The following is a 22,942-nucleotide window of genomic DNA, read 5'->3' on the forward strand; positions in this document are numbered from 1 at the left end:
CAAATCTAAATTTTGATTTTGAAGAGTATTGATGTTAACTGCAAATATATAGTTCAAATGTTTACACTACCACACCTTATTGCATCACCATTGTGATACCTCAAGGTAAGACTCTAAATAAACTGACTTATGGGTGGGCTAGCTGCATAACTAATTGTATTCATGCCCACTAAGGCATATGGACATACATTTACTGAAAAAAACCACAAAAGTTTATTTCATTGCTTTATCACTTCAAATGAAATTAAGTAGTGAATTATGCTTTTATTTCAAGGTATCAGTCTACTTACTACTTCAATTTTATTATTCTTTAACATGTATTGTGTATCTTCTCTCCATCTCAGAAGATACTTGTATGATACTTGAAGTCAACATCCAGGAAGGGCTAAAGTGGACCTCTCCACAGGAGACACTCTTGCCCTCTCATTGCTCCTATAAAAATATTTTTGTGGAACTTGTAACAAAAGGCTACATCTATTGAACTAAATTATCTCTTTATTAGGAAAACACCAACACCAGAGTTTTCAAAATTACTGGAATTTTATTTGCCTCAGGCTTATGACTTGCAACCAAAGACATTGTGCAAAGAAAGCAAAGATTAAGTACACTTTAGGGAAAAGGTGATAATCCACATTGGTAACATAAAAGATCAGTTTGATGAAAGAAGCCATACGTTACACTATATAGATTGCAATATTCAATAGCATTTTTAAACCAACTTCTTTAGAGAAAAAAAAAAGTTAAGCAAAGTTTACAGTAGACATAAATTTGATACAATTCAAAAAGCCTTTTTTGGAAGATCGTCAAGCGTAAAGTGGAAAAACGTATATGGGTCAAGGTGTATGAAAGCTAACTACTGAACATTTATAAGCTATTAAACAAAGTCGCATATATGTACCACAGTGTAAAAAACCAGTAGAGGACAAATAAAAAATCTGAAAACTGCCTGATGAAAAATAAAATAACCAGTGGTTTTTAATGACTTCTCCTGGTTATCAATGCTACAAAATATTTTTTTTTTGTTGCCTTTCTGATGCCACTGAAAAAAACCTTATCAAAGGATAAAACCAGGCACAATCAAACCACTACCAAATCAAAACCAGCCCATAGAAATATACTATCAACCCATGTTTTCCCTCAAAAGGTTTCTTTGTTGTTTTTCGGGGCCCATTTGGTCACAATATGTTACATTTTTTTGCCTTTTTTACACCATGATATCATATGTTTGTCTGGCACTACCCTAAAGCTAATTTATAGAGAATGAGAATACAGAAACAACCCGATGTCTATTTGACAAAAAGAATTCACTGGGTGTAAAATAGGAGAAAAGAGAAGAGAAGGGGAAGGGGTCAGTTCTGGCAAGAAAATAAACCCTATGGATCACTCATCATCACTTCCGCTTGCTTCCGACTGGTCCTAGAGGTAAGAGACACAAGACAAGTCAGAAATTCTTTCCAGCTATTCTCTGGAATTTGTTAAAGAAGGAAAAATAAAAGGAAGTATGAGGAAGAAATATGACAATTAAACTGACAAATCAAGATAGCCTGAAGAAAGGTACTGTGTTATTTAGTATTTCTCTTTCATGAAATTTCATCTAATTGCTGTAGACTTCTTTAGAGCGGGAAGACAGAGAGTCAGGAAACACCAGCTCTTTCTTTCTATCCAGACATTTAGAAACAACTGGGAAGACATCTATTTTCATTTGTTGCAATAATAGAAGCACTCACTAAAAAAAAAAAAGGTAAAAAAATAATCAAGCTGTTAAGTTTTTCATTGGTGGACAAAAATGAACAGACCATGAGACTTAAAGGTTCAACGAATGTAGGAACAGGTCAAAGTAAGATCCAAACTTCTTAGACTTCTTGTCTTCCAGCACTGGGACCAGATCTCATAAGCACACTAAGATACGGTTAACACCCCACCCAATTCTCTCAGGATGATCACTACAAGTTAAAATATGTGCTTAAGCATGAATTCTGACAGCAAGCAGGACAGGGCAGAGACGCAATCACTGCAACCACTTCCACAGTCTCACTGAACAAAACTTACATTTTCATCCTGATCCTCATCACTATCATCATCACTCACGACAGGCTTGGCTTTTGCTCTGCTTTGCCTCTTCTTGCCTTTTCCTTTTTCCCGACCTTTTTCATCCTTCTTATTTAACTTGATTTTGACTTTCACTGATTTTGCTGCAAAAAGTTGAACAGCATACATTAAGATGACATTCACTTATCAACTTTAAATGCTGTCTCTGGTTCACAGAAATTCACCTTTGGTAGCAGCCTGAAAAGGCATTCCCCTCTTACTTTACATGGACTGTGGAACAACAAAGCAAGAGGTATTTGCTTTTATTTCTGTTGTTTTTAATAGTTTTAACAGTAATATATATTAAGCTATAAAGACTAACTTTAAGCTGACCATATCCATCTCCTTTTCATTCACAGAATGTATGGTGTGCACAGGTAGTATATATGGTCCTGTGAGGAGGTAGACCTTTAAAAATACTTTCTTCTTTACCATAGAAATGTTTAGCCCTTGTACAAACAGACTTTTTTTTTATTTATTTATTTTGAAGTACAGAAATGCTGTGTGGAGGTTACTGGTTAATTTTCAGTTGATACCTTTCTAAAGAACATGTTATTCTGATTCTAGAATATCTCATTTCCAAATGAGCTACTGAAGTTGCATGCTTTAGCACACATGTGTGACTGTTGGGAGTTGGTTCTTTCCCTTTTCCCTCTGTGGAATTTTCCCCATGGTCATGCTAAGATACCTGTTGACTGGGCCCTGGTGGCAAGGGGGAGGGGAGAGAAGAGGGAAACCCCTCGATATCCAAACATCCAAAAGAGCAGACAGAAGGCTCTGGCTCGCCCCATTTTTTCCCTGCAGAGTTTGGACGAGAAGGACGATTGGTGCCTCAGCCCCATCCCTGCCATCCCAGCGCCAGGAGCCATCCTCACTGCTGTCAGACCCTGCCCTGCTGCCTTCTCACTGTAACCTGCCACCATCCAGCACTCTGCTGAGCACCAGGACCCACACCGTGAGTGGAGGGCTCTCTCTCCGTCTCTCTCTCCCCCTGGGACAGCTCTGCCATCACCCCCAGCCCTCCTGCAGCTCTGCGGGACCCGCCCGCCCCCAGCACCGGGAACTGCAGCTCAGGGAAAAGGTGCCTGCAGCCAAAAAACACTGGGACTGAGTTACTGTTCTGTTTGTGGGTAATTTCCTAGCTGTTGTTGTTCTTGTTTGTCTTGTTAGTTATGCTAGTGAAGAACTGTTATTCCTACCCCCATATCTTTGCCTGAGAGCTCCCTTAACTTCAAAATCATAGTAATCTGTAGGAAGGAAGGATCACATTTTTCAGTCCAAAGGGAGGCTTCTGCTTTCCTTAGCAAACACCTACAGACAGTGACACACATGGAAGGGTAGCTCAGGGCCAAATACTACAGCTTCTGTAACCAGAGAAAAGGGGTAGCTGGAATTTGGATAGATATACAATGTGCAGTGAAGGAATCCATCTTTTTTCCACTTCATCATGTTTCCAAATCTGCAAGGACTTAATAAGCATTCTGAAACAGAGTTTCACTTAGTACTTGTCACACTGAAGAGTGTTTTTCAACATCATCTGGTTCTTAACCATATGATCAACTTTCACATCACACACATGTAAATAACATCATGCCTGAAGGTTGACCACTTGCTAATAAAGACTGTCTATAGCCTTTACAGGCACTTCCATTTACAAACAGCAGGAACTGGCCCTGAAGGGCTTGTAAACAATTATGACCACTCTCACAGCACCTCTATGATTTGTTTCTGGCTTAAGAATAGTTTAAATAGAAGTAAGCCAGAGCACTCAGTTGAAAGACCAAAACAGTACTATACCCAAGCAACCTCAGAAAGAAACTACTTTGAGCAATGGAAAATAGAACCCTATAATCAGTTTCCACTGCAGAAGAAGCAAAACCTGCTCTTCCATACCCAGATCTATTTCCTTGTCAGTATCTAGAAGGGGACTCACATTCTGATTCTGATTCTTCTTCTTCATCTTCTTCTTCATCATCATTGCTTTCATCCTCGCTTTCTTCTTCTTTGGCTATCTTCTGTCGTGCACTTTTGAACACAGACTGAAGAACAATGGAATCCTCATAGATCTACAGTATAGGTACAAATCTCTGTCAGAACTATGAAGTCAAACAGAATCAGAAATTCACAGCATATACCTAAAATTCCAGTGCAAGTCTACAGAGTACATGGCATTTTCAAATATCAAGTAATGTCTGTTGCATGAATCGTACAAGAAATACCAACATTCATTCTTCATACTCTAACTGAAGAAACTGGTCAGCAGTGAGCTGCAAAGAAACAGCTCTTACAACTGTCTTATGACATTAATGAGCTCTGAGACTCCAGAACTTCCTTCCCTCAAGTCAAGTAACAACTGACTTTCTCTTACAGCTACTTCTTTTCTAGTCAGCTGTTGAATTGAGAACTATTTATTTTTCATATACGTAAGCCTAGCATATTCAGTTGTTTTTAGGAATGGTTCTTTCAACTAACCTTCTGGTCTTTCTCACAAAAACACTTTTCTAAAACAAAAATAACTAAAGACCTGTACAACATTTTATTTTTTTCAATGCTGGCCACTATATACTTAGGGCATCAGTGTGACCCAGACTTTCAGTTTCGCAATGAAATACAGGGGCTTCAAAAATTATTTTAACCTTCTTTATGTGGAATTACTTGTAATATACTTATCTATTTTGATACACAAAAAAACCCATGGGGCTACTTAATGAAAGCTATGTATAGAATTTTTTTTTTTTTTGACAGAAACCCAATTCAAACAGGTTTCTAAAAAGCAAGCAACAATGACAGTATAACTTCCTTCAAAAAGGGAGAAACAACAACAAAAGAACTTCACAGCGAACTACAACATTCATGAGAAATCTTCTGTTTGAAGAGACACACAACATTTTTAACCCTGTACACGTCTGTATGTCATTTGACTATTACAACACAAAAAACTTTTCAAAACACTGAGATTTAATTGAGGATAAAAGCCTTAACACTTAAAGTCATTCTATCCCTGAAAACACTGAATAAGCTTCCAGCTCAGATGGAACTGCATAGCTCCAAGGAAAAGCAGCACACACCACACTAACAGAAACTTGAAGTGTTCTGTGAAGCTCACTGTGTGCTTACACAGCTACCTGTATTAGCCCTTTTGTTTTGAGCGCACACAAAAATAATCTGATTTACTGAAGTCAACTGGTATGTCAGAGTACAGGTAGACCAGAAATGTAACAAAGAACACAGGGTATCAAGGAAGCCTGGAAAACTGGAAGACTACTGCGGAAGTGTCCTGCAACTCAGGGGAAATCAAAATTAGCGGTGTGAGAACTTAACAGAAAAAAAAAAAAGAACCTTAGATACACATTATTTGGGCTTTATGAGATAAAAAGTAATATTACATCTGTTAATTAATGTTGATTCACTGGAACAGAAAATAATACTACAACACTGATACATGTTAGGTTATTTCCAAACAGAACAGCAATATCTACTAGCACTTCTATCCACTCAGTATTACTCCTTTCAATTCTACCATCTCTGGTAGAAGAGACCAGTTTTCCATAAACTTGTTGAGCCATTCTGATGTGAATACTTTCGTAATTTTTCCCATTTCACTGCTGGTTTTCCTCTACCTTTTTTATCTCCTCTTTTACCAACTTTCACCATTTTCTGAAGTCTCAATTACACTTTTTATTATTAACTTTCCTTCACTTTTTTCCCCCCTCTTGCTAGAATTAGACACTTATAGCCATTTTACTGCTATATGAACAAGCAGAAAACTGAAAATTTACATCTGGACATGTAGCAAAATTATGTCCCAAACATTCTACCATAATTAATTTACTTTAATAAATATTTTAAGTTCATTTATTTGTAGTTGTATCCAGGTAACTGAAGACAGTAAAAATTCACATGTACATATTACAGAAATAATATTTTCTGTTTCTTGATATAAAAAATAATCACTAAAAAGATGAACTGAATCCAACAATTCTTCGTAGTAAATTCCATACTCATTTTTAATTCTCAAAATTTAACATAAACTCTCTAATTTAGCTAAATGTTAACACTGATGTTTAGAAATGTTAAGAAAACATTTGTAATTGGCAGCATCATCCTTCAGCTTACTTTTATTTTGGCTCCAAATAATATTTCTTTTTTATCTCCCGCATGTTATAGAAGTTGTCTTCATGGTCTCTGCTTCAACTGAATATTGTGTTTGCATCACACTTCTTGGATCTCATCTACAAAAATAATCATCCAAGACTGTGTTTCACTGTATTGTGAAACAACTTTCTTCTCTGTTTGTCTTCCAAATCTGCCATCCAGATTCCATAGTTTTTCTTTTTGTGTCAGCAACCTGTTCCAAATTCTGAGCCCAAATGTATGCGAAACATCTGTTTGAGATGAGTTTTCCTTCTAAACCTGAGACTTGTCTGGGATTTATTCCTACTGTTTCTAAAAATGGACACTGACCTTCCAACAATAAAAAAAAATTAGAGTGAAAAGCTTCATACATCTTTATACATATACATCTTTACTGATGGACAAGCTTGAATTTCTATCTTCCATTATCAGAACTGAAGAGTTCTATGATGCATTTCCTCAACATCCTGTCCTAGAGCTGTACTGTTACATCTGCTACTTCTGTGATCTGCTGTGGTAAACCTAAACTAACCTAAACCTAAAACTTAAACACACCACAGATTCAAACAGACTTACTGCAGCTTTATAGCACACACAGATCAGAAAAAAACGATCTCAGAATTAGTGCTAAAAACCAAATTTTCTGAAAATATACACAGTGTCCAGTGAATTCTGGATTCTAAACAGGTGGACATTTTTCTCTACTTGAAATAAGAATTGACACATAGTTTATACACAAAAGTAATAAACAACTAAAGCACTAAAACATTAGATAGGGGAAACCTGTATGTTTAATAAAAATTAACTCATTCAGACCTGAGATCCCTCCAAGTTGAATGTCTGCGCATTGTGACACAGCAGCATGACATCTTTTTCTAAATCCCCAAGACTCCGATATTTATGATTGCGAATTCTTTCCTGTTGCATTTGTTGAGGAGATGAAGACAAGTATTGATGGGCAGTGGTGCAGAAACAAGAACAGCAGAGAGCAAACTGAATTAATATTTGATCCAGCACATTGAAAGCTTTATCTTAAAAATTTTACTAAATCATCAAGATACGTATCTGTTTAAAACATTGAACACCATCAACCATGTTCTTAGCATATTACTCAAAAAAAATGCATCAAGGTAAAAGAGAAAGAATTAAGTAATTTATTTGTGAACTGTAAGGGTTAGAAGCAACGGAGCTCTTTCGGTGAAAGAAGTTCTAGTTTTGTCTTTCTACTAAAGAAACCCAGTAACTGTAACACACGTGAAAGTTATAGAATTATGACATCACCCAAGGGGCAACATGCCACCTAGACCCCATCTACTAAAATCTGTTTGGATCTGACCTGCCTCTTCCAAGAGATGACACTAGGGTCTAGAAGGGGAAGCCCTATGAGGAGCAGCTGAGGTCACTTGGTCTGTTCAGCCTGGAGGAGACTGAGGGGAGACCTCACTGCAGTTACAGCTTCTTGTGAGGGGAAGGACAGGGACAGACTGATCTCTACTCTGTGGTCACCAGTGATAGGACCCGAGGGAACGGCCTGAATTTGTGTCAGGGGAGGTTTAGGTTGGATATCAGGGAAAGGTTCTTTACCCAGAGGGTGGCTGAGCACTGGAACAGGCGCCCCAGGGAAGCCTGACAGAGTTCAAGGAGCATTTGGACAATGCTCTCAGGCACATGGTGCTATTCTTGGGGTGTGCAGGGCCAGGATTTGGACTTGATGATATGTGTCTGTCCCTTTCAACTCAGGCATTTATGGTTCTATGATTTTATACACAGGGATAAGTATATACAACTAGAACTATTAAATCTTTGTCAACAGTGTGTTTTTATAAAATCTGTTGACAGATTCACAATTAGGTCTTTGCAAAAAGGCACTGAGATATCATCCATGTCACACTACTATAGTTTGATTTGACCTTAAAATTACAGTGATACAATATACATTAAATATACAATATACATTAAATATACTATATACACTGCAATATACACTAAACAAAATTACTAACAAGGTGTGTGACTATGTTTAAAATCTAATCCACCAACACAGGTGGCATGAAATATTTGTATTGTTATTTTAAAAACAACTTTATGCTCACCCTCCTGTAAAACAGAAAGAACTGGAAGAATCTCCTCTTCCAAAATTCCTCCATTCCTTACCTTTATCTTTTTGAAGTCCACTGGCTTCCTAATCAATTCATAATACTCTGGTAGCTCTTTCCTAGATGGAAGCTGAATGAAGACTTCACTTAGTTGCCGTCCAGAACTGTTGAGAAAAATAAAGCCATACTGAAAAGAATTATTACAACTTTCTCACAAAATACACACACACACACACACACACACACACACACACACACACACACACAAAATGTAATAATTAGAAAAAAATTAAAATAATGAAATAAAATCACAGTTTTTCTTTCAAATAATTAGAAACTGAACCCCTGATTTTTAAATTTGGTACAGATAATTAACTTAGATTTGAAATCTCAAACTGTTGTCCTAATGTAGCATTAATATACCATTGGCATCTAACATTGTTAGAGATTAATATGTATGAGACTTTATGAAAAAAGAATCAGGATTTGCATCTGAATTCCACAGTCCTTTGCTGAGTATACTCTTACTGTTTCCTTGTTTTTTTCTGTAATTTTTAGCAATTTCCCCTTCTGTGACTCTTGTCTTTTTCTTGATCACTATACAGCCAGTCTTGTAATTCCTCATTACAGCAAACCATACTGATTTCCATTATACTATATGCTGACTGCCATTAGACTACCTTGATGTTACAACAGCAAAAAAATTAATATCTTCTATTAATGACTGTTGGGCTTCTGGGGAGATCACTCCAACTATATCGAAAATCACTACTGCCATTTGTACTTCTTCATTCATTTGATATTAAGTGATAAATTTTCTATAAAACTTTAACACTGTCAGAACATTGTCTATAACTTAGAGGCATCCAAACTTTCCAAGATTCCCATACTTCCCATTGTTTATCCTCTTTTAATAGCTATTGTAACACTTTCATATTGAAATCTTTTAAAAATCTTCTTGTCATTTTCCAAATCATACATGTCTGTAAGTCGCCTTGAGAGGAAATGTGCTGATGACACTTACGGGTTTAGTTGGTTTTGTGTTGTTTTTGGTTGGGTTTCTTTCCCCATGTGCATGTAATTTTCACAGTGCAGCAGAATAAAGCAGTCCTGTGAAGAACTGCACACAGCATTCACAAGCATTTCCCAGTTCACATTCATATGCTTTCTTCTCTCCCAGCTACTCCAGAAAGGCCCTGTTTACTTAGCTGAATTTTCAGATAGTATCGCAGGAACACCAAACTCCACAGGAGTTGGGCAAGAAGGCTACCAAGTACTGGTTTCCCCCTCGGCTTTCCCTTGCAACCCCCGTCCAGAATGGTATAGGATCTTACCAGACAATAAATTGAAACTGGAGATTAACAGAAGCAATTCTGCAATGGAGAATAAGGACGATAAAAAGCACAAAGCTGGCAACAGCTCTGTCCTTTCTGGAAGTAATGAATGCTTACTATAAAGTATGCATTTCCTAATGTCTAAGGTAACATCATAATTTGAGAAGGTACTATTTTTCTTATGGACCTGATAGAACAATGAACAAGAAGGAATAATGAGACTTTCCTCATTTCCTAACTATTTGGTGCTCACCTAATCCACAATTTCCTATTGTTCACAGTTTGGTCCTGAGGCAATGCTGCTCCTTCCATCACAGAGGACAATAAAGTAAGTACTCTAATTGCAGACTGCTAATCAGCAGCAGCAGCTGCAGCCCTTGTGTCCTCAGCAGTAGCTGCTAAGCTGCCTCCTGGGTCTCAGCAAGGTTCTGGCACACACCTGAGACAAGGAAGTGGGTGCACGGTACATCCCTGTCACATCCCTGTCCCAGGAGAGGACAGTGAAGTCTATGCACTTCACAGCTGTTGGGATAGATACTCACAGAGACCACTGACACCTCAGTAGCAACTACTAGCAACTTCACCCAACAAATCCAATTTATTTGTGAAGAACCCTGTTACTGAAATAGAAAAAAGCATAAAATGGCCAGGTAACTGTCACAGCCAAGTTTTATTTACTTCTCTCCTGCCAGCAAATAACTGAAATTCTGGGCACTGCACCTGCCATCTCCTTTGGTACAGACTCACAAATTCATTACTTCCATACTTCCCCTGTCCAAGTGTTTATACAAAGGATTTAAAGACACCAGTCTTGTTCTTGACCTGTATGAGGATCTGTGTCATGCTACATGACAGAACCTGTCTTCATCACAGACTGCCCTCTCAAAGTGAAACTGAAAGCAATACAAGGAAAAACAATGCATTATATACATTCTACACAACTGAGTAAATTAAATGTTTGTTTCTATTCCTTTGAAAATTGAGGACTGATTTTTTTTTCTTTTTTTGCTCACAGAAGGAAGAGTTGAGCAGTAACAGCTGCAACTGAGATCAACAGAATTTCTTCTAAACATATTACAACACTATGAAAACCAGCAACTGCATCTCTGGTGCCCAAATGATATCTTAAAATTTAAGTTTCTATTCCCTCTTTATAAAACGAGAATAAAATGCTGTGGAAAAGTACTGTATCTGCAAGACATTCAGACTCCTAAGGAGCATTATACAGAAGCCCAGGGGGAATTCAGCTATTCAGTAAGCGATTAGCACACACTTAATACATGCAAAGCACTGATCCTGAGGAAAGCAAAGCAAAACAAAGCAGTATCCTGTTGCACCATTACACAGCACACTGTAACTTACCTGCACTTTGTTAGGGTGTGAGTGTCGATTAGCTATACAGAAGGACTATCACTGCTGTGTTTTATTTCAGCAGCCTTAAAAGAAATTTCTATTTGAGTAAAATTAATGAACCACTGATGCTGGGATTCTTCAACTGTGCTTTAGAATCTAATACTGAAGAGAATTACTTCAGTAAAAAGGAAACAGCCACTAATAAACTAATTCTGATCAAATTTTAAGACATGTTTAGTCTATTTGTCCTATTGAAATAGCTCCTGATGATTATAGCTTTTAATCTCACAGCTGTATTCTTTTCTCTTTACATCCACACACCCACCCTTATATGGTATTTTATATTAAAAATACAATTCATAAATTATTATACAGCAATATTCTGTTTTCCAGGTGCAAGACCAGCCATCTGTGATTTGTTCACACATTCTATTAAACTAAGAATACCACAGAAAACCCTCAAGCTTTTACTTGATATAATTAATTACTGAAAATCATTTAAGGCCATGAAAGGAAAAGCATTAAGGGCAAAACAGAAGAGTACAACCTGATTTTGTCTACTCAGATCAGTAGCAGCTTATTCTGTTCTATCATTTTTATAGAACCTATTCTCACAATGAAGTACTATCTTGCACTCCCATTGTATATGTGCCTCCATACTATAAATAGATAGGATCTTTCTAACAATCTCAAATGCTGTGGATACAGTAGGTGAAAATTAGTAATTATTAATGCATCTCTGATTTTAATCCTTTTGCCCACTTATGTAATTAGAAAATAATAACCACAATAACTACCACATAAAAATCATGTGCAGTAAAAAAAAAAAATCACTTACAGTTGCCTAGCAACTAGCAGGCTACGTGCTGAAAAGAAGAAGGACCAGAATAAATTAAAAGATCTGACTGTGAAAGAACTGTGACAGTTCATTGCTACTGCATCAGTTCAACATGTTAGTCCCATGTGTGCTCACATTAAAAACACTTGCATACTGCACAGGTTAAAAAAGCATTAAGAAACATTGCTTACTTAGAAAATATTTTTGCTTAGAAAAATATTTGTGTGCAATGTTTCCGATTTTTTCTTGTTTTTGTCCAACCAGTTACAAGGTGCATACAAGCATATAATTCCACCCTTTTAGTTACTATTGTCTTTGGTGAAATGAAATGCAGGAATCTCATTTGTATGAGGCTCCTTTTCTATTTGTTTTCCCTAGCAGTATGTGGCCAGTAACAAGCTGCAACAGCCCTGTTAAAAGTATACTACTACCAACACTCTTTCTCCTCTGGAATCAAAAGGAGAGATAAGTATGAAGCTGGAACTGTAGTATCTTCTCGTATTACTGGCAAATTTCAAACTTTTAACAAATAATGAGATTCAATTTAGAGTGGGTAGAATGAAAAATCCTGCATGTTTGCCCAAGTCAGACTGTTCACAAACAGAACCATGATTTGAAAACTACAACTTTGAATCAAATGCAACTTACCAAGATGGTATTTGAAAGAAAAGTGAATGGGGGAAGAGAATTACAAGAGCTGACATAGCAACTATATAGGGACATGATTAATTTTCATTAGTGTTTAACAGTTCCTGTTTGGAACTGACTACAGTACTACATGGTAAACGGTCCCCATCATTGAAAAGGAAGTGGGTAAAGATAGTTAAGTATGTAATCCTGGGTTTGACAAATTGCTATGTACTCTGTAACCTGGGCTTGGATATAAGTAAAAGTTACTTACTTTGTGTGTTTGAATACCCAAGAGTACCAGTTGGCATAATTAGTTACTAGTTAAATCAGTAATAGTTAACTGTGTTACTCTCCATTTTAAAATAGTTAAAAACTGGCAGCTTAAGAAAACATCTGAAAAGACTATTAATAAAATTAATTTCCCATATAGAGAAAATACCCTCTCCCTGAGCTGTGTCATCAAAATGCTGAGCACCACATACAGGAGTAGTCTCTTGCCAAGCAGGCAAAAGGCACCGAAAACTCCACCCTTCAATTTTTTTCTATTCTTATTTGAATTTCATCAACAGCTACCTGATACCAGGAGGAGATTTAGTGAAGTTAATTGGTACATCATGCAAGTCCTTGCCTTAAATCTGTGAACAGATCAGATGGCTGGGGGATAAATGAAATCACTGTAGGGAACAGAGCTATCAGCACCCCAGAACTTTTGAATTCAGCTGCTGCTATTTATGCAAAGTTAATGCAAACTAGTGGTAGTATCAAACTGGTACCCAGACCGGAAACATTAAATTCTGACAACAGTGGGTTTGTAAGGAAGCTGAAGGATTGCAAGGTATGAACAACAGAATCATAGAATTATTTATGTTGAAGAAGACCTATTACATCATCCAGTCCAACCACTAACCCAGTACCTAGTCTACCACTAAGGGCCACAGCCTCACACCTTTTCGAGACCCTGAGGATAGTGATTCACTTTCATGGGCAGTCTGGTCCCATGACTGAGCACTGTTTCAATGTTTTTTCCCAATATCCAGTCGAAATCTGCTCTGTGGTAACTTGAGTCCATTTCCTCTTGTTTTGTTACTTGTCACCACGGAGGAGAGACTGTACCTCTTTCAAGCAGCAGTTGTAGAAAGCAGTAACATGTTCCATGGGCCTCCTTTTCTCCAGGCTAAAAACCCCCAACTTCCTCAGCTGCTCCTCAAAGGACTTCTGCTCCAGACTCTTCACTAGCTTTGTTGCCCTTCTCTGGACATGCTCCAGCATTTCAGTATCCCTCTAAAGATGCGGGGCTCAAAACACAGGAATTCAGTTGTGGCCTCACTAGTGCTGATCTAGAAGGACAAGCACTTCCCTAATCCTGCCAGGATGAAGTATCATTCATTTTCTCTGCTTTCTCTACTTTATTTATTTAATCAGGACAAAAAAGCTACACTTATGGCTTGTCTTCCTCTGAAATAAACCATAAAGAGGAAAACCATCACGAAGAGGAAAAATGCAGTTTAAGAGACTAATATTCTGCATGTGTATGATGCAGATCAGCAGCTGGGGCTCAAATAAAATTTCTTTACTCTGAAAGAAAAGCTAACGGCAGTAAAACTGCCCCTTCTTTCAAAAGGCTATAGCATTTTAAGTGGACATGCAAATTATTTTGTGTGCCAAACTGATTTGGTGGTGCCAAGCAATAGGATGAGAGGGAACATGCAGATACCAAAGCACAGAAAAGTTTCACCTTAGCATGAGAAGAACTGCTTTACTTTGCAGGTGACCATGCACTGATATAGATTGCCCAGACAGACTGCTGAGTCTCTCTCACTGGAGACATTCAAGAAATGTCTGGAGCAACCCTGTGTCATGTGCCCCAGGATGACCCTGTCTGAGCAGGGAGACTGGACTAGATGACCTGCTGCAGTCCCACCCAAACTGACCCAATCTGTGGCTCTTTGGTCTTGTGAAAACATAACACACATAACATACGATTCTATGATATTAATTTCTATGGGCATTCCTAATTTTAGAGGGAAAGAAAGACAAAAGCACGTGAACTGGAAAAACAATAATGCGTGACAATAATGTTGGACTGATGTCCTGCAACTTGCTCTCTTCTAAACAGATGTTTTACATTGCAAGGTTAGAACAAGGTACAAGGGTGTAAGAAGAAGTAGTTGCAACAAAATCTCAGATTAATATGCATTGCAAATGGAGTCTACAAAGATGATGCGTATACTTTATTTGGGAGAATCAGGATCAATGTGCAACTGGAAACATGTTTCCAGGTCCCCTGGTATTGTAAATAATCATATAGGACTTTTAAAATCAAGGAACAAAGGCCAAATCTATCTAGTTATTTGTGTCACACTTTTCCGTATGGAAAGATTATAGAATTCTTAGTTAATTACTTGTATGAATTAATAAAAGCTTCTAGTCATGCAACCTTGTGACCACCATCTTGTATTTTTACATATTTCTACATTTCCTGTGTTTATGCTTCCCTTCTTTCCCAAGTGAATTTACTGAGAGCAATCATCTTCCCCTCTCAAGACTGGATAAACAAACCAACCTGTTTCCTCTTGTAAGGCTCTCCCATGCTACTTATCACTGAAATAATTATTTATACTTGTCTCATTGTAAACTAATCTTTCTTGAATGTAAAAGCATTCAGGTACTATATACAGCAATTCGAGTTTTAACAGTATTATATATAATGACATATACCTGTAATGATTACTTCCCCATCCACACATAAGCAACACTGTCATGGTAAGGCTCCTCTTTTCTTATGGAACACTGATGGATCATAGCTGACTTTGATCCATAATTTCTCTGCCCAGATAGTTCTTCTTCTCTCAGTTCCACTTGAACTGACACATGAATCAGAAGAAAAGTTTCCCATTTCTGATCTGTGAGTACCATATAATGCACTCTGATATACTGTACTTCATGTCATTTCTTTTACTCCAGACCTAACTGTGTCCAGTCTGCTGCGATCAACACACCACTACTGATGTTCTAATTTTGGCCAGGACATTCCTGATTTTTAATATGTATTGTAAGTATATTCTGATCTATGCCAACACCAGTTTTCCAGGAATTTCTTTCCAGTTCACCAGTAACTTTTTTAACAGTGCCTTCAGCTAGGTATTTTTACTTCTTTTCACTTGGATTAATGAGCTTACTCATTTTATCACCTCTTTCTTTTGTATTAGCTTACAATGTTCCTGTGGTACCGCTACAAAAATGATTTCGCAAAATCATAGGGTTTGGGTCAGGAGAGACCTTTGATGATAAGCTAGTGCAACTTCTCTGCTGTGGGTGGGCAGAGACATCTTTCACTTGGTCAGATAACTAGAAGTTGGGATTCTGACCATCTTTTCTCTCCTACCTTTGCTTCATTACAGATCTCTTCTCCATTTTAAACAAGTACAGATTAAACCTACACTAATTCATCTTTGCCTATGATGGCAAAGCAGTGTAGAAGAGTAAAATAATCTACATTTGTAGGACCACTACATGTTTTATGGTTTGATACTAAGTGCTGAGTAATGAAACCACATAGGCAGTTTAAAAAGGTAGCAGTAACTTCAATAGTTATTTCTGCTTAATGATTTGCAGCATGTACCCCACAGTTCTTCAGACTGAGGTATCAGCTATTTGTTTCCAGTTTAACCCAAGATTAATATGAAGATAAGATAAAGAAACGCCTATCAGTATGAAGAAAATCTTGAAGCACATCACTCAGTACTGGAATGCAATGCAAAAGAGACTGCACAAATCAAGTACTGCCAACTTGTCAAAGACCTCAACAACTCTCACAGCAAAAGCATTCACGCAGTTCAAGCTGAACATTCTCAGTGTCTTCCATCTTTGCCCTTTTACTCTTTTTTTAACTATTTCCTTTATTACATGGGACATGCCCTAAATACTGTAATTTCAGGAAACCAATGCTGGCTGCCAGTCAAGTCAAATCTCACTGCAGTTTTTTCTCCAGTGTGTCTCTAGCTCTCTAGAAATATCCAAAGAAAATGAGCTTTTACTTGTAAATTTCTCTCTACAAACTATTAAGCTTATTGTCCACTGAATATTTCATTAAAATCAACATCACACTGGGATTCATGATGGGAATAAAAGGACATTTGAAGATTGCTAAACTGTACTGCATAAAAGAGGAAAATCTAAATTAAAAGGTTGAAACTGCACTGAGGACATGCGAAGAGGAAATTAACCTCAATGCTAACTTCCACTTTATTGCATGGAGCTCTTTATCTCAGGTTTACCAAGCAGTGGGGTAACTACCTCTGCACTTCCTCTTTTTTTTTTGAGAATCATATGCTGCCTTTATCCACACTGAAAATTCACCTAAAATATTGTTAATATGTCTTTTTAAACTAGTTTTAATCATCACATTTAAGTTTGACTGTGCAATTACTACTTAGTAGACCTTATTGTTTGTATTACTGAAATCTTTAGCTTTCCTTGACAGAGACAACCAATTTTTTGGATGTTTTTCAAGTAATGGAGGAAAGGCACTTATCCCCCAGATGCTTTCAACTAAAGTCAAGATCTAGACAGTTAGGAAAGCATTTGGAGAATCCTTCCCTGCATCAATATTACACACCACAGAAAAGCAGCAACTAGCATTTCAGATTTTTGTAAGCAGCACAGATTTTACTTTTTTTTTTCTTAAAGGCTTTAATAAGAACAGAAAAGTGGTTCTGTATTTCCAAGCAACTCTTCTTAAAAGCAAGGGAAAACATGAGATAAAGCATGCAGAGACTTACTAGCTTAGTAATATATTCTCTTTTACTTTTGTCATGCTGCCCTTTAAACTGCACAAAACTTACTAAATAGTGTAGAACTGGCTTTGACAAAGTAACTCAGGCCTAAGTCAGTAAGATTTTGGATGGGTATCACCTGACCACATTTTGGGACACGGTCAGTTTTCCATAGTCCAGATGAGCCCTCTGGACATACCGTAAAGAAAAGATGAACATCTTTTAGCACTGAATATTTAAGCTAAAGACAAAGATGATTTCAGGCATTCAAATACTCAATACACGAAAACCCATTTTTTCCCCCAGATGAAACTCATGGCCTACTTTTCTTCCAATTAACCTGTCCCTCTATACTTGCCCCAATTGCCTTCACACTCACAAAAGCCCAGAGCTCAACAAACACTGAACCCTCAACAAAACTGAAGGGTTCCAACACCTAAAACCCACTTAATTCTAAAGCTGCAAATCCCACAAATATTAATTTAGCTCTAGAGCAAGCTAGCTCCAAATATTTTAAGATACTCAAGTTCCCTGTTGCCTAGATTTGTAATTCTATTCTTTCAGAGTATTGGGTGGTTTGATGCTAGCTCACAAAAAAATCAGAATGCAGAAACTTGGCACTCTTTCCTTATAACTTGCAGCACTGAAGAGCTCAGTTTGAGAGATATTTTTAATTTCTTACAGAATAGAGCTCCATACACTTTTTAAATAGGGAAGCAATTCTGTCTTGCATAAATGTGAGCTCCAGTGAGAAGAAACAGAATGCCTTGTCACTACAAAATAGCTCAGTTGTTAACTTTTTTTGACAGAAATCAGATAGGAACATCCTGGGGCACAAACATCAGGTAAAAATCTTTAACCTCCCCAGAAGCTATTAGCAGCTATCCCCTAATGAAGGCTAGTGGAAGCAATTTTACTTGCTATTTTGAAAGTGGCAAATAGATATCCTGATCAGAAGTGCTTGGCTTCAAGAGAAGTTTCAAGGCCAAGGATCTAAAATGCAGAGATGTTTCCTTGCAGTCCTGACTGAATACTTGAACACTTCTCCCTTCCCAGCTATTCTGTTAGTTAAGAGTTACAGCAAGTTAAATACACATTGAGATTGTAGTCAACTTTTTGCTCTTCATGTTTGTTGCTATGAATTCAGTTGCAATACAATAAAATACTTTTTGATGTACTCTAGAAAGAGCCCACAGATCAAAGAATGGTTCCTTTTAATAGTTATGTCCAAAAAAAGTCACAGACTACAGCTTTACCAAGTACCACCCAAACTAGCCTTATACAGACACAGCCAGAACAGTAGCTGCAAAAAAGGGCATAGTGCAAGGTGACATTTAAAGTCAATGTCTGAAAGTTGTTTACAGGCAAAAAATACATTGCTAAAATACATTGCTATGCCTAAGTGCAGGTCACCTAATGCAAATACTTTTTGACTTTCTCTGGATGCATTTAATATTAACTTAGCTTATAATAGGTGCTCTATGCTTTAAGTAATTTGATGTACCACAAAGAAGGGATAAGCACACAAGAAGGCTTTACTGATTTTTGGAAGTACAGAGTTTAAACACAACTTTTGCAACCAAGTCTGATTCAAAGGCATTTATGAACTAATTCACAATTTCTTTCTCATGATTCATAGGTGATTTGCAGTTTGAAAATCTGCAAAACAGAAGTCTTCAGATGCCATTTCAGATTAGAAGGAATAGTTTTTTCATTAAGCCCAACTATTTAGCATATTTTTATGCTGAAAATGGGGGCTTCTTGACAAACAGGCTTCCATCTCTGGTATTTCAGTACTTCTGTATTTTTGCTTTCGGCAGCTCTGATGCTCATGATATGAGCACTACACATTTTGGGCAGTCTTTCAGTCTTTCACTGTGAGAATTAATTTCATTGAATTAATAAATATGTAGCCATGTCTTTGAGAAGATTAAATTCAACACATGCTCACTAAATTGAAGGAAAGTCCTGCACAAGGTGAATGTTCGTAAGTACACACCTTAAGCAGAATTACTTCAATCTTAAGAGGGAGCTCTATGCTTACATTTTTCTTACTTTTTAAAATAGTGTTTCCACAACTTTCTATTAGAGGGGTGTTAAAAAAAAAAATCTACAAAGCTTGAGACTTTCAGGATTAGGCTCTAAGAGGAATTACTCTTCAGAAGAGCAGTGTCAACATGCCCTTCTAAAGACTGAAAAAAATGAAGCTGTTATAAAATGTAGAGTGGTATCAGCAGGGAGGAAGAGAATGCATGCAATAAAGACAGACCATCTCCAAGCTCACCTATCCTTGTAGTTTATCACAGTATCAATGATAGCGTTCATTTGTTTTGTCAGTTTGGGTGGATTGGGCGACAGCTTCTCTGCAGGAGGTCTGCCTCTTCTTTTCTTTGCTTTCTCTCCATCCTCCTTCCCAGAATCCTTATCCACATTTCTTCTTCTCTTCCGCTTTTTAAGCCGAACTTCTTCTTCCATTTCTTCCAAATTGCCGTCTTCAATTGCCTGACAACAATGGATTCAAGAAGTATGATTTTTAAACAAAAGACATATTGCAAAGGGAAATAACAAACTGTATTTAAAAACAACAGTGAAAACCCCCAGCAATTCCATGGGATGCAGATAATTAAATTCAAAATGCTCAGTTTATTTATAAACAGATTACAAGAAACTGACTTACCAGAAATCACTGAGACACTAAACATTAACTTCTCCTAAGGATCCCACTATCATCTAAATATGCTGTTCACCTGAACCTTGAATGCTGCACCAAATCACAGTTCCACACATAATGGCCTGGGGTACTGTCTCAGTAATATACAGAAAACATTTGTTTTTTCACATCAGTGTCAGTTCAGGGTTACATGGTTCCATGCATAACAGATTTCGATACTGTATGTTTTCAAACAGGACAGCCTAAATTGTGGTCAGCTCCCAAAGCCAGTTCACACACAGCTCTTTGTGTGCACACAGAAAACACAGATACTTTATGCAGTAACAACTCCTCTTCCAAGCCTTTTAAGCAACTTTTAAATCACCTAAGTGTTAAAATCATCTCAAAATGTATAATTTTCTTCTAGAATAGTAACCATGAGGTAGGCAGAAGCACTGACAGTGCAGTGATTTGCCATAAACAGGACTCATAACATGGGAAAAACCCATCCCAAAAACCAAACCATACACACAGTCACAGACAATTAACACTAATTTCAATTGTTTCAATTACCTGGATGTATGCTTTTAACCAGACCCAGCAGCTCTACGCAGAGGGATAAAAAATTTGCTGTGATAAACCAACTAGGAATAAAGGGAACCTGTTCACACACACTATCAGATCCACATCATAAAGCAAGAAGCTGAACTTTTCATGATTTGAGAAAGCCAACAAAATAGAAGAAATAAAAATACCAGGTCATAAGAGAACTGAAATTTAAAATAAAAAAAAAAAAAATCTTAAAACTACGGCTTTCTGATTAATGCTTTCTCAGAACATAACTGATGTTGATATTTGTTACTTTTGCTTCTCAATATTGCCTTGAGTACATGCAAATGCTAATCAATCCTTTGTCATAGCTGAAAGAGCTCTAATCCTAAGGCAATTACCTTCATTTCTCCACAGCACCAAACATGGCTAATATTTATAATCATGTGAGCATAACAATCAATATAAAAAAGTGATTACAGCCTAGACATAATTTTTCTCAATTGCGTACAATGTCTCTTCAAAAACGTTTTGTGAACAAAACCTGATGCAAAACACAAAATAACCTGGCATGTTTAAAAAAACAGTGGGATTTTGAAATCTGTTTCCTATGCATCCTCCGATGTGCAAATCCACAGACAAACACAAAAGCAGAATCCTGAGAGACAGCCTGAAACTAGGCCTGAATAATCAAAAGACAATTTACATCATGCTTCCACAGCATTCAGATATTCACTATGAAGGAGGCTCGAGATCTGATGAGTTAGGAAGAAAAAAAGAAGGGAAAAAAAAATCTGCACACAACATCATTAATATTCATCTGGCTAAAGCAGGACACATGCTATAAACCACTGAGGCTAACAAATATTAAGAAAAGGAAATTTCTCTGCCTATCTTGGAAGCTAGAAAAGCTAATAATAAAATACAGCATGCAAGGCTGTCAACAGTTAATGTCATTGCTCTCCTCAAGCACTCAGTTGTACATTGAAACATGGAGAACACCGACTTTTGATGTGTTACACACCTACACATGCCAGTGATGTAGTTCTACTGAATCTTCAAGACGGCAATGAAAAAGGATATTTACCTTACCACTATCAGCAGGCCGGCTATCGGAAATCACAGTTAGTGGGGATAAAATTAACAAGCCAGCAAAGCAGCGAGCTGCTAGTCTCTTCATCAGCTGATCAGGAAAAAAAAGAGAGCTGGGGAAAGGCTATGTTTTCATATACAAGTAATTTTATTTTACTGAAAATTTAATACTGAAAGGATTGTGGATACTGAAATCTGCTGTTTCATTCTACCTACTACAAGGCCTGAAGCCTTCCTCCTTCAGCCGGTTTTAATATTGACAACTACTTATCATATTTCTCCCCTTATTATTCTAGGCATTCAAATTAGATTTTTAGCTGAGCAGTTAGTAATTCTTGTTATCATTTTAATAATAATAGTACAATCAGACAATTTCATGTATGAGTTTAAAACTGAAATTGGTTGCATGCATTTTAAAGATGCATTCATTACAGAAAATGCATTTTGTTTTTGCTCCACAGTAAACAGATGAAGTTTGGGTTACTGAAACTCATACAACAATCCATTCTGATTTACAAGAAATTAAAAAAAAAAACAAAAACAACACAGCATGTCATCATTCTGTTAACTTAGGCAACATTTTGCTGTCCTTCAGAAAACTTCACTTAACTACAACATATTTATATTTTTGCTTGCTTGACAGATTTTCTACTACGAAAAAGAAATCAGAGTGGTCCTGTCATCACAGAGTTTGTAACATCTCACGCTGGAATTCTGCATAAAATTCCTGCTTAGTGTAGGCAGTATTTTGGGAAATACATATTAACAAAAAGAAAAGATAAAAGTAAAAATTTGGGATTTTTTTAATATTACATACAGCAATGTAGTAAAGACAAATGATAAAAATGAAACCCAAATAATCTAACATATACTCTTTCACTCCTAAAATTAGTGACTAGCAGGTAGCAAAGGAATTCTTAGCAAATTACAAATCTAACAGCAAACTGTAAACTTTCTGTTTAACCGGTAATATATCAATCAATTAATATATTAAGCTTTCAAAATTTCTATGTGTGAATGCAAACTCAGACACTCATCTGACCCTAGTGACCCCACTCAGAAATCAGTCTGACAATACAAGCAGTACAAAAATGTTGCTAGTGTGACTCTTAAGATTCATTCTCAAGAGACAAATTTGTATTTTGTATATAAACAATAACATTTAAAAATAAACCTATACGTTTTATTCTATCTGAAAAGATGCCTTAAAACTGTATTTCATGAATCAATTATCAGCAGATAGGTTAATACTCTGTGCATGTATCTACACATATGATCCAAGCATGTATATTAGCAACAATGTATTTATTAAGCTAATTCATCTGACTGAGCTGTTTGTTAGAAAAGCTTGCTATTCTAGGCCTTAAGTTCCACACTGAAGAGAATGCCCTTCCAAACCTTTA

The 22,942-nt window shown here is 36.9% G+C and overlaps 1 protein-coding gene across 3 annotated transcripts in view; it reads right to left on the reverse strand.

Moving 5' to 3' along the window:
• Positions 1–528: 528 nt before the first annotated feature.
• The window catches only part of SMARCA2 (SWI/SNF related, matrix associated, actin dependent regulator of chromatin, subfamily a, member 2), a 112,230-nt gene continuing 89,816 nt past the window's right edge, over positions 529–22,942 (reverse strand). The window contains exons 1-7 of one of the 3 annotated variants that reach the window (XM_062514091.1): positions 21,535–21,627; positions 19,533–19,750; positions 8,377–8,482; positions 7,039–7,140; positions 4,022–4,154; positions 2,050–2,192; positions 529–1,416 (exon numbers count right to left, since the gene is read on the reverse strand). In XM_062514091.1, the coding sequence (XP_062370075.1) occupies positions 1,381–1,416; positions 2,050–2,192; positions 4,022–4,154; positions 7,039–7,140; positions 8,377–8,482; positions 19,533–19,750; positions 21,535–21,627 (831 nt within the window). In that variant the 3' untranslated portion in view covers positions 529–1,380. Of the gene's footprint in view, positions 1,417–2,049; positions 2,193–4,021; positions 4,155–7,038; positions 7,141–8,376; positions 8,506–19,532; positions 19,751–21,534; positions 21,628–22,942 lie in introns of those variants that run through there. The other 2 variants (XM_062514089.1, XR_009934192.1) reach the window with 2 other exon arrangements.

This window comes from Cinclus cinclus, chromosome Z (assembly GCF_963662255.1).
Source record: "Cinclus cinclus chromosome Z, bCinCin1.1, whole genome shotgun sequence".
In the NCBI taxonomy this organism is placed as follows: domain Eukaryota; kingdom Metazoa; phylum Chordata; class Aves; order Passeriformes; family Cinclidae; genus Cinclus; species Cinclus cinclus.